The sequence below is a fragment of the Sinocyclocheilus grahami genome, unplaced genomic scaffold, assembly GCF_001515645.1.
Source record: "Sinocyclocheilus grahami isolate Dianchi unplaced genomic scaffold, SAMN03320097.WGS_v1.1 scaffold909.1, whole genome shotgun sequence".
NCBI classification, from domain to species: Eukaryota; Metazoa; Chordata; class Actinopteri; order Cypriniformes; family Cyprinidae; genus Sinocyclocheilus; species Sinocyclocheilus grahami.
In genome coordinates, this window is record NW_015506088.1 from 421810 (window position 1) to 434761 (window position 12952).

General features: G+C 36.0%; 1 protein-coding gene across 1 annotated transcript in view; it reads left to right on the forward strand.

Annotated features, from left to right (window-relative positions):
* LOC107564085 (carboxyl-terminal PDZ ligand of neuronal nitric oxide synthase protein-like) overlaps positions 1 to 12731 on the forward strand; it is a 35674-nt gene extending 22943 nt beyond the window's left edge. Inside the window, exons 3-4 of the mRNA XM_016249079.1 lie at positions 9472 to 9564; positions 12657 to 12731. Coding sequence (XP_016104565.1) covers positions 9472 to 9564; positions 12657 to 12731 — 168 coding nt within the window. The remainder of the gene's footprint in view (positions 1 to 9471; positions 9565 to 12656) is intronic.
* The last annotated feature ends 221 nt before the right edge of the window (positions 12732 to 12952 follow it).

Consider the following 12952-nt stretch of genomic DNA (forward strand, 5'->3'; position numbering starts at 1 on the left):
GTTTTTAGCAATGAAAGTAATCAATGTTAGTATTCTTAAATGATACAATTATTTAAAAAGGGGGGTCAAGCTGTATAATTCAGTCCTCACTTAATGTACACCACCCTTTTTCCAGCACAAAATAGTACACAAAGTACTCTTAAATTATTGTGTTCCATTTAGTTTATTTGCACATGATGTTTCTATGCATTTTTGGCATTTTAGCTAAAGACATGATGCCAAAATACACTGATAAATGATTCTGTGGTGAAGTAAAAACTACAGAAAAACTAATTTAATTTCTACAGTTAGTTCAGGCAATAAAAAAAAAGTAAATTCTTTATTAGTACTCAATTCAAGCTTGTAGATATTAAAGCATAAATATCAACGTTATAAAATTAACGAGTAAAACCTAGTCTTTTGGAGAGTATCCGCTGGACGTAAACAACGTATGCTGTTCTGTGTCAGCTGCATCACATGGATACGCTGTTTTCGTTCAGATCAAATCGCAGCTCTCAGATTCCATCAAAAATATATTAATTTGTGTTCTGAAGATGAATGAAGGTCTTACGGGTTTGAAACGACATGAGGGTGAGTAATTAATGACAGAATTTTCATTTTTGGGTGAACTATCCGTTTAATTAGGTGCTACCTGTATATTGAGTAAAATCAAAGTAATGCCAAGTAAGCGTTGACTGAGTAAAAATTACTCAAACTTTTACTGGCCAAGCTAAAGTTGCTTATTTTCTTTTTTAAATTTACTTAACTTAGGCAAGTAGATTTGATTTAATTCTATATGTGAAATTAAATATAATTATGTAATGTTGGCTTAATTTCTTTATGAATGTTAAGTTCAATGGTTAGTAGATTGTACTGAGTAGTAGCAGTAAAATTTACTTAAAATGTGTTAGTGCAAATTGTTACGAAAGTTTTATCAAGTAAATACTACAAGTAATTTTTTTCAGTGTATTTGTGTGCATGTAACAGACTGCCAGTTAGTGTTTGCTTTTAACCAATGTTCATAATGAGACTTGTTTACTCTCAATAATAACCTCACTACCTACACACTGTCTGTTCTTCTTTTTTTCTGTTTAGCATATTGGGAAAAAAAATGGTAATGCTTCATTCAGAGAGTACGGGAAGCAGTTTATTATGCTTTTAGAATTGGTGCTTTTAAACGAGATAAATTAAGAGACAAGATTTATCAAAACGCACTGAGATGTTTGAAAAAATATATTTGTCTAATCAGCCTGCCCATTCAGCTACTCAGTTATTTGGTGAAACATTTTGAAAAAAAAATTATAATTTTTTTTTTTCAAATGAAATGACATTAAGTAGAAAGAATAAAAGGCTAGTGTTTTCTTGTAAAATGGACTCAAATAAGTTTTATTTACAACTTCGAAAAATTATTTTTACAGGGTTGACTATGCTGACCCAATCGTTTAAATGATCATTGAGATGAAATATAATTAGTGCTAAACTAAACTAGAAAATAAAAAGTTATATAAAAATATATTTGCCATTGCCAAATTCCATTGCATCAATGTATTCCAACTATAAATGAGCACTTTTTTAAGTTTATTTAATCAAAACGTGTAAAGAATGTTGCTCTTTTTTGCTTGGAGAACATTATTTGTTTGAGCATCACAACACAGCAACATTGGCTTGACCAGTTGTGTGAGTTTGGGGTGGGACTTTCTGCTTGCTTGACCAATGGCAGACAATGATAGTGTTGGAAAGCTGTTTGAATATAACTTGCATGATTTCATTAATGCTAGTATTGCAAAATTACTCACTTTGAGCTTTTTTGAGCAAGTCCAGCTTTGTTATTGTGTAAATGAGGATCATTTTAATACATTAAAAATAAAACATCTGGATTTTTATGTATTAGTGCAGTAATTTAATAGCTAGACCGAATTGATTTCTTTGATTATGTTTGGCACTTAGCTCTGAGGCACAGATTCATCTTAGTTGTTTTGGATTGCATCTTAAATAGCATTTGCTTACAGTGATGAAATGGGCGAGATGAAATGAGTGAGGTGTTTTCCGCCCGCAACGGTTTGAGAAATGGGCTTACGTTTGTAGGTCAGCTTGCCATTGCTTCTGCAATGATACAAGCTTTTAACTGTAAGTTCCAACTGCAGAGCAAAGCTGTGCTTGCTTTCTATCTCATTTTCATCTTCGTGGGTCTCTGACAGTGGTAAGAGGAAGAAAAAGAGAAAAGTATGAATGTGAAGTGGCTGTATTCCCCAGTGGGCTTTTATATTGAGAGGCTCTTCACAGCCAATCTAATTATAGTGTTCAAAGTCATTGTGTCATTGTGCCCCCTTCTGCCCATTTTCAGGGAAAAGTAGCTATGAGCCAGAAGCCAGTGTTTTCATGTTTTTAAAGGACTGCTGATCATGTTTTATACATATAAATTTTATGTGATAGGGTGTTACATTTATTAATTTTTTTATGTAGAGACCGGAATGTCATAGAAACTGGTGGGCTCTTTTGAGTTGGGCCAGTAAACAGCCACCTATCAATCATCCTCAATACCCTAGCAACCACTCAAAACCACTTAGCAACCACAACATGCCCTCAACACTCTAACATTTTGGCAGAAACTTTTTTGTGGCATGGAAAATGTAAAATTTAGTATCATGTAATTTATTCTGAAGAGGTTCAGTGTATCGCTTTCTGCTTTTCATTTTGTTTCGATGTTATTGTCTTGACATTTAGAGCTTAATGAAATCAGATCTTTTGAGACGTTCAGAATTGAATCTTTTCAAATTCATGAAACTTGGTTTACAGATGACAAACAGATTTTCTTTCCCATATCTCACTGGAAGTTAATGCTAGACTAAAGGTTGGTTACTCTTGGATAATATTTCAAGATCAGTATATCAGAACTTTATTGGTTGCTATGGGAACACCATCTTTGATAGTATCTTCTGTAGCCATGGACACTGAATTAATCAAAATGTTGTTTCGGAGTGTGTCCATGTCTTTTAGTATCATGGAAAAAAGGCTCGTTGACAAAGTCAAAGTTTTTCCTCAGCTGTAGCGGTGAAATGTAGGTGTCGTATATAATCTGAATATTGATTTAAGATTCATGATAGATTTTCTGTTTTTTTTTCTGTTGTCTACGTAAACTTGCAAGACAGATGTGCTTCTCTCCAGTAGGATATGTCTGTTCTGAGACCTTTTTCTCCTCTCTTGAGCCTCTACTTTTTGATAAGCCGCAGAAATTGTCTCCAAGATCCACCATGTCTGATGATTAATGCTGACACGTTGTCTGTCCCATTGTGCTGCTGGAGGATTGTAGATACGGACGGCCCTGTGACTCGCTCGCTCTCTAGAATGCAAAACTCTATTAAAAGAGGAGTGGTAAAAGAGCCACGAGATCTAAGTTGTGACTTCTGTTACCCTGGAAAGTACAGAGTGCATTGAATTATATTCTTTCCTTCAGGAACTGTCAGAGTGCCCTTGGTGGAAATGTTATAATGTAAATGTAGCCTGTCTGATTTAGACTTAACCTCATACAATATCATAATATGTTTAGGCATCTGCCTAATATTATTAAATTGAAGCCCTAAATACAAAGGATTCTCTTTGACTTTCAATTATGTTTGCAACTAATAGGTATTTTATTGAATAATCCACAAATGATTTACCTTATATAATATACTGGCCTTATTCTGTCTTTGTAGTGTTGTATAATTTTATGTTTTTGTTTATTTATTACAAAATAGTACATTTCAAATCAGATCAAACTGAACATGCTGTAAAACGGAATTCCTGCCACTGTAGATTTTTGCTGTTTCATGAAACACGAGCAGAACATTTCTGTGTAAATTATTGTATTTAAAAAAAACAAGAAGATTTCAATGGAAATTGTCGTATTGATTTGATTGCAACAATTTATGTACAAATGGATTTATGAAAGCAATCTGCACATTGAGATTAACGGAAATGTCAACTGGTGGTCTTCACCAGATGCGTTTGCCATGCACAGTGCAAAAATTAATTGATTATGAAACTCCTTATTGACTTGAAAATCAAATTTTAGTGATTAGTTGATGCAGCATTATTTTCAGTTTCACCCACATGCATGATCAGACTATCAAGTCTGCTGTATAAAAATTGTTATCTAGGGACAAGACAAAAATAAAGTGCTCCCTATGATGGAGGGTGTCATTCATAGACTGTATAAAAACATGGACGTTGTGTCCGTGACATCAACTGTAGATTTCCGAAGAGTGTTTTTGAAGCTCAAAAGTGGGCGGAGGCGCCCGTCACCATCTTGGGAGCACGTCACCGCGCGTCACTTCCAGATAATCGAAAATGGGCAAAGAGGCGGGAGCAGGTTGCTGAAGCCACACCCACCTAGCTCGACGGTGGTGACAGCAGCGGCAATCCACCTGTCACTCAAGTGGCCACGCCCTTAATTATGCAGAACTTTAAGGCTTAATATAATTTAAACGGATGAGTTATAAAAAAATTGTATAAAACAACCCCCTCACATTTGTCATGAAGGGCAAAATTAGCTATATAGACCAAAATAATTTTTTGAACCAGGCTGTAAACATGTTTTTTTCTGCTGTAAAGTTGGGCATTTTAACATGGGGAGTCTATGGGATTGACTCCCTTTTGCGGCCAGTTGATGAATTACAGATTGTCACTTCCTTGTTGGCTTCATGAGAGAGAGCGGGAGGTTGCCGCTTGGTGTCATTATGATGGATCACCCTACCCCACAGGGTGGTTCAATAATCAACCCATAATCTTACATGTTAAGATGGAATGAATGAATGTGTCAGATTTAGTAGTGTAGTGTTATAAAGGAATTCATTGCCCCAGCCTGTGTACATTCATGTAGCTGTCACGAGAAATCATTATTTTTACCACCTCGCTGCAGAGGAATCACATCATTGCTGTCTATGAAGTGTATAATAGAAAATAGCAATTATGATCCCCTAATTTTTATAGCAGAATTAACATGACTTTAGGGATACAATGGGATCGGTATAATAGTGTACCTGCCATATTATTTGTAAAGAGTGTACATTGTAGTCCCAAGTTGGAAGGTTTTATGCAGTCAAGCTATAAACCATTCTGAACATTGGCTACTTGAACCACTTTTTTGTCTGAGGAGCAATACTTTGTCCATGACCAGGGTTGAGAAACACCGGCCTAGCCGATTCCACAAGTCAGACACGTGCAGTTCAGTGAGAAATTGGAGACAATTAATTAAAGTCAGTCATCTGACCTATTCATTCTATGATCAACACTAGTTTTTCCCAGATATACACTATAGGGTTCCTCAAATCTTGCCCTGGAAGGCCAATGCGCTGCAGAGTTTAGCTCCAACCCTAATAAAACTCTCCTACCTGTGGTTTTCTTATGATCCTGAAGACACTGATTAGCATGCTCAGGTGTGTTTGATTAGGGTTAGAGCTAAACTCTGCAGGAAAGTGGATCTCGTGGGACAGATTTGAGGATCCCTGCACTATACTGTTCAAAAAATTGGGGTCGGTAAGACATATATATTTTTAAGAAATTAATAGATTTTTTTTTCAACAAGGATGTAATAAACCGATAAAGTGACAAAGATATTAAGAGGCACAACAAAAATATTAAGAGGCACAACTGTTTACATTGTGACATTGATAATAATAAGGGATCATTCTTGAGCACCAAATCAGCATATTAGAATAATTTCTGAAGGATCATGTGACACTGAAGACTGGAATAATGGCTACTGAAAATTGAGCTTTGACCTGATTTTAAAATATATTCACATAGAAAACAACTATACTAAACTATAATAATACATAACAATATTATGGTTTTACTGCATTTTTGATCAAATAAATGCAGCCATGGTGAGCCTGAGACTTCTTTCAGAAACATTAAAAAATCTTACCGACCCCTAACTTTTGAACAGTAGTATATTTACAGTATATCAGGGTTCCCACAAACATGGAAAAACTTTTAAATATATTATTGAAATTGTGAGGTGGTGGGGGGGGGGGGGGGGGGGGGGGGGTTCAGGTCTAAAAGTCATAAAATCGTTCTAGTTTTGCTCTAAAATGTTTTGTTAGATATCGCTATAGAGATCTAATAAAAATTGGTCACAAGCTGTTGTGATGTCCAATTTGTAAGTGAATTTGATTTACAAACCTGTCTGAATAATCCCTTAGGGAACAATGTTTAAAAAGTAATAACAAGCGTCTGGAAAGGTGTGTCTGTATCTGCAATTGTGTATCTTTTAACTACATGTCATATCAACAAACTGCTTCATTTTGTGAAGTCAGAGTTTCACTTACATCAACAGTTACTCACATCTACATCAGGTCAATTCAGTGAGTTCTTCCAGTGAAAAATTCATAATTTGTGCGTTTGAACAATTTAATAAAAGAATATGTTCATAAATCAGACTACTGGTGGTGGTGTGCTTATATTGCACAACTCAAATGATTTAGGATTCGTATTCTTGCTTATTCCTTTTTTTCTTGGTTCATTGATGGTTCAGTACAGGACTCACTGCCATATTTTCCATTTTGTATGATATTGATTGTTTTCTCAGTTTGCCTTGTAAAACATTCAGGTTTTGCTGTGAAAGCATTCTGAAAGCACGGTTAGTTTTCTTGGTTGTTTAAATTTTCTGTGACCTTGTTTATCTCTGAGAGGAATTCAAGATAAGCTCAATGCTCCTCATTGTTTGAATTTGAGTGTGCAGCTCTCAACTTCATTCTGTTGATAACACCGGTGTAAAGTTTTGCCATGCCTGTAATGCGCATCTTGAGCAAATTGAGTTTTCTTCAGTATTTAGTACGCACAATCATTTTCAAGGAATTAAACATTTCCTTATTTCTTTTTGTATGGTATGAAACTGAAAAGGAAGGTTGAATCACAAAAGTTGTTTTAGGCAGGGTCTAGTGAAATGGTTTTATCTTTTGGTTTAATCTTTAATATACGTCTCTTAAAGACAGCAGTGTCTGTATCTTCTTTGAACCCAATGTGTCAATACTAGATAAAATTTCACAAGAGACAAGAAATAGGCTCCAGGTGGCTGAAAGAAACTCAATTAAAATGAGACAAACAGGATGGCATTACTGAAGTGAGGGGGAGAAAATGGAAAAGAGTGGTAAGCGTGCCATCACCTGGTTAGTATTAACACCTAGGTGCATGTGGCGGCCTTGACAACTTGTTTATTAATTACTATTTTTAGTTTTGTGTGAAATATTTTGCTGTGCTGGGCATCCAATTATATTGAATGATGATTGGCCATTCATTGTCTAATAAAGATCATTAAGTAAGAGGGGGGAAAATGCTATCTAGTAACCTTGACAACCTAATAATTTCTCTCCTTCCACTATGTGGCTTCATGATATATTGAATAATTATAATATCATCAATATCTTATTGCCAATATAATTATATTTTATTTAATGAATCAACATTGTGACTGACACAATGATTTAGTTTCTAAAGACTGTGGCAATAGTATTGGGAGTATTAAAGCACTTAATGTGTGATATTTTGCAGGCAAAAAAAGGTCCATAGTCCATTGTCAGTCGAGAAGCCACATATGAAGCACATAAGACACTTTCAAACCAAGCAGCTTTCAGCAACAAATTTGCGTGACCAACTCAAACATGAGTGAAATTTACGACAAGAAATAGGCTCCAGGTGGCTGAAAGAAACTCAATTAAAATGAGACAAACAGGATGGCGTTACTGAAGTGAGGGGGAGAAAATGGAAAAGAGTGGTAAGCGTGCCATCACCTGGTTAGTATTAACACCTAGGTGCATGTGGCGGCCTTGACAACTTGTTTATTAATTACTATTTTTAGTTTTGTGTGAAATATTTTGCTGTGCTGGGCATCCAATTATATTGAATGATGATTGGCCATTCATTGTCTAATAAAGATCATTAAGTAAGAGGGGGGAAAATGCTATCTAGTAACCTTGACAACCTAATAATTTCTCTCCTTCCACTATGTGGCTTCATGATATATTGAATAATTATAATATCATCAATATCTTATTGCCAATATAATTATATTTTATTTAATGAATCAACATTGTGACTGACACAATGATTTAGTTTCTAAAGACTGTGGCAATAGTATTGGGAGTATTAAAGCACTTAATGTGTGATATTTTGCAGGCAAAAAAAGGTCCATAGTCCATTGTCAGTCGAGAAGCCACATATGAAGCACATAAGACACTTTCAAACCAAGCAGCTTTCAGCAACAAATTTGCGTGACCAACTCAAACATGAGTGAAATTTACATGGGGAAATCTTTCACCCTCCCGAATGTGTGGATTCCTATTAGGGTTGGGCGATGTCTACCAAATTGGCATCAGACAATGATTCAATCTGATTCAAACTCTATTTGCGTTCTCAAAAAAAAGGACATCACGGGGTATTTTACATTTCAGTTGCTGCTTTGTGTAAGTGCATGTTTAGTGACTTTTCTTTTTATTATTAATATTTATTTTTTACATTTATGATTTATTCAAAATGTCTTGATGTTTACATGTATTTGATTTATATTAGATCTACTATATTTACACTGAATTTTGCAACTTGGTTTAAACATTTGTGTCTAATAGTTTAAACAACCCAAAATGGGTCATAGAATCCCCTTTTTTCTGTAAGCAGGAAGACCAATAAGAAGCAAACGTTCTCATCAGCATCTTCTCATTTTTTAACATTAGCTAGAGAACAAACAAGATGCAGAGCAGCTAGAAGGTCTATTCGGTTATCTTTTCTTGGTGTAAAAATTTCAGCATGTTGCTTTGAAGAATGTTTGGCTTTTTGTTGACAGGATGTGTATTAATGAAACTATAAATTAAACTTTTACCCAATGGCCTTAACCAGCTTAGTCTACTTTTTTAACAATATTTTGTGTGTCCATATGAATTTGTATACATGAGTAGAAATGAAAAATGAGAACATGCTGCTCTTCATGCTGTCCCTGTGGAGACTCTTGTTTACTTGTGTAAGAGTGTTTGCTCACAGTCATTTGTACTGACACCCACATTCATACATCTCTAAGCAGGCTAATGCCTCTCTGAATAGCGGAAGAGTGCAGCATACATCATAAAGTTAACTCAGAGCTGAGAAGCTATAGCGAAACCCATTTACTAGAGAACTCAATTCTATCCAGATGCACTTCAAAGGCTTTGCTGTTCCATTTCTGATTTCCACACTGTTGATAAGCGCTTGGCTCATTTAAAAGTTCCAGTCTTGCATTTCATTTGTCGAAATGTTAATGGCATTTGAGCTCGTTCTCTGCAAGGGCATATACGCCAATAAAAAAGGGTGAGGTTATTGATGTTTGCAGAGGATGGACCGCATGATTTCTATTTAAATGGGGTCTTGGATTGAATTTAATTACTAGAAGTATCCTTGGGTGTCCTGGAAGGGTGAAAAATAATTGCTCTGTATTGATAATTCTTCCCATAATGATCTCTATCTTTCCTCTCCTCTTTACAGTATGAATTTAAAGTGAAGAATGTCAAAAAGAAGAAAGTCAACATCATTGTGTCTGTGGACGGAGTCAAAGTAGCACTGCGGAAAAAGAAAAAGGTAAAATTGTATGTTTTGTTAGTTATAATGTTCAATTTGTTAGTTTAAAGGTGAGACAATATTCATTCATTAATTCATTCATTTTGATTTATTCATTCATTTTGATATATTTATTCAGTTATTATATTAATTCATTCAGTAATTATTTATTTATTTGTTAATTTTTTTATGCACAAAGGATGATGCACATTAAGTGCACTAGGAACTCTATATCAATATTTTCTTGTGTTTGAGACTATAGAGAACCTTTTTTTTATGAACACAAATACTGTGCTATAAATTGTGTTGTTGGGCTGTATTAGGGATTGATTCATTGTAAGTGTTAACTTCCGATAATTCATTCATTTTGATATATTTATTCAGTTATTATATTAATTCATTCAGTAATTATTTATTTGTTAATTTTTTTTATGCACAAAGGATGATGCACATTAAGTGCACTAGGAACTCTATATCAATATTTTCTTGTGTTTGAGACTATAGAGAACCTTTTTTTTATGAACACAAATACTGTGCTATAAATTGTGTTGTTGGGCTGTATTAGGGATTGATTCATTGTAAGTGTTAACTTCCGATATAATCATGTTACATAACATATCTAGAGTAGGGTTGGGTATAGTTTGGGTTTTTTCCGATAAAGGTGCAAAATCAATACTTTTAAAATGGTACCGGTGCCTGAACCGAAACTTTAAAAAAAAAGAAGAACCCAAAATAGGATAAATTTGCCATTATTGAGCGCTATAAACACATTTAATGTCTGTTTCATTCAGACTGGATGCCAGAGGGCGCCCTCGTGCATAAACTCCACATATGCATCACAGAAGGAATAGAACTCAGGAAATCCCTAATATGGGCTGCATCCAAAAACTTAGGCAGCTGACTTGCTGCCTCGCTGCTGTATGAGGCAAGACTGGATGCCAGAGGGCGCCCTCGTGCATAAACTCCACATATGCATCACAGAAGGAATAGAACTCAGGAAATCCCTAATATGGGCTGCATCCAAAAACTTAGGCAGCTGACTTGCTGCCTCGCTGCTGTATGAGGCAATTACTTTTCAGGCAGCGTTTTTGCACGAAGGCACCTCATGAAACTTATTTCGGACAGGCTTCTGAGGCAGCGTAACGGTTTAATGATCTACAACAAAATAGAACGAGTTTTTGTGACAACTAAAGAATATTGAATTACTATAATACTGATCTCTCGCTAGAAATAACATCAAAAGTGCAAAAAGTTAGTCAGAAATGTACATTTACACACAAACTGACCACCAAACGCAACTTTCAGATGCCATCTTTATTTTTTTAGCTCAACCGTCACGGAACGGAACGGAACGCACAGGATTGTGGGATATCAAAGGCAGCGAAGGATACATCTATGCTGCCTTCAAAATTCGATCAGAAGAAGGTACCTCCGGAGATAAGAAGTAAAGCAGAATTTGGATTCGGACGTGCCTTGATGCTTTCCTGCTTTAGAATGCTGCCTCCTAAGGCAGCATTTTAGAGTTTTCGGGTGCAGCCATGGACAGGCATTGCTATCGCTGTAACTGAGTAAATATAAGATATAAACGTTTTGAATGATAAAACAAAGACAATAAACACTCGACTGTGACAATGTATAGTTTCTGTTATTCAAGCCATCACTGGTATTTTCATCATAACTAAATATATTTATAATCCATTGCTAATCGACATAGCCTTTTTACCATATGTTTTTTACAGTATAGAACATATTTTATACATTGAGCAGCATTAACTACACAGAGCCGTTGTTCACTGACGAGCTGTGCAAAACATCGCACGAATATGAACGGGGTTTTGCACAGCTCGTCAGTGAACAACGGCTCTGTGTAGTTAATGCTGCTCCTGTTATTCAAGCCATCACTGGTATTTTCATCATAACTAAATATATTTATAATCCATTGCTAATCGACATAGCCTTTTTACCATATGTTTTTTACAGTATAGAACATATTTTATACATTGAGCAGCATTAACTACACAGAGCCGTTGTTCACTGACGAGCTGTGCAAAACATCGCACGAATATGAACGGGGTTTTGCACAGCTCGTCAGTGAACAACGGCTCTGTGTAGTTAATGCTGCTCAATGTGAAAGCACGCACGTGATGGAGATTTACCGCTGATTACAGAACCGGCTTTCTGACAAGATGCGCATTAAATATCGCATGCGATTTATCGTGCAGCCCTATTAGCTAGCTAACGGTATCTACCTGCTGCTGTCAGAGCAAGTATAATTACTGCATTCACGCGCTCCTCGGATGCTCTCATTTCCATGTGAAAACGACATGGACACTCGCGTTACTACAAAGATGTGTTGGATTTGTATTATTAGAGCTTTCCTACTTGAGTTCGTGAATTTTCTCAGTCAGGAAATAATTTTTCACGTGCGGTGACGGTGATCTGGTCTGTTTCGGAGAACCAAAGAAGAAATATTTCAATCGATCGCTCAAGCATTTAAGTGGCACCGAAATGAGGCACAGAAATCTGCATTCTGATTCTGTTCTAGTACATACTGGTTACATAGGTACCGTGCCATATTGGCACCGGGTTTCGGTACCCAACCCTAATCTAGAGGCAAGTTGATTCAGTGTCAGGTTGCTATGGGTGGATTGCTTAGATTCTACCTCTTTTTAGTAACAATAACAGCAGGTCATAATTTAGATGGTGGTAGCAATCTAGTGTAAGCTTCAAGTAGTCCGAGGGTTTGATCCTGGAGGTTTTTTTTTCTTTTTTCCCCGCGTTCAGATGAGAATAACACATCACCGCCCTGCCCTACTGTGTTCACCCTTTGGCAAGACACTTTGCCTTAAGAGATGATTTTGTCCTTTAGCAAGATGCTTAGCTCAAAAGTTAATGGGTGCAGTCAGTCCCTGCCATTTCTGCATCTTAAGTCGCCTTGTGCTGTTCATTTAAACACAAGTAATTGATTTACACAGGTGTTTTATCTCTTGGTTTAATTTGGAGCTGGAACTTAAATGAGAAAATTGATAGAGCAAGCTTCTGCCTAGGATATATTATCATATATTAAAGCCTGGCTTGTGGTGTACTGAAATGATTACTTTCATTTCCTGCAGAAAAAAGAATGGACCTGGGATGAAAGCAAGATGATGGTGATGCAAGACCCAATATACAGGTGCGCAGCTTCATAAAATGTCTCTTTTATTTTAACTGCATTCAGCACTTGACCAATGTAGCTGTCAGTCCTGAAAGTAAGTGAGTAATGCTGTGAGTCAGCTCTCAATGGGAGGCTTTCAGTGGGAAAGGAGAATACAATTATCGTGTCATGTTTGCCCCTAAACTGTGTACCTAAATATATCACCTTCACACTCACAGTGGCAATGTTCACACATACAGTGTTTAAGATTGACAG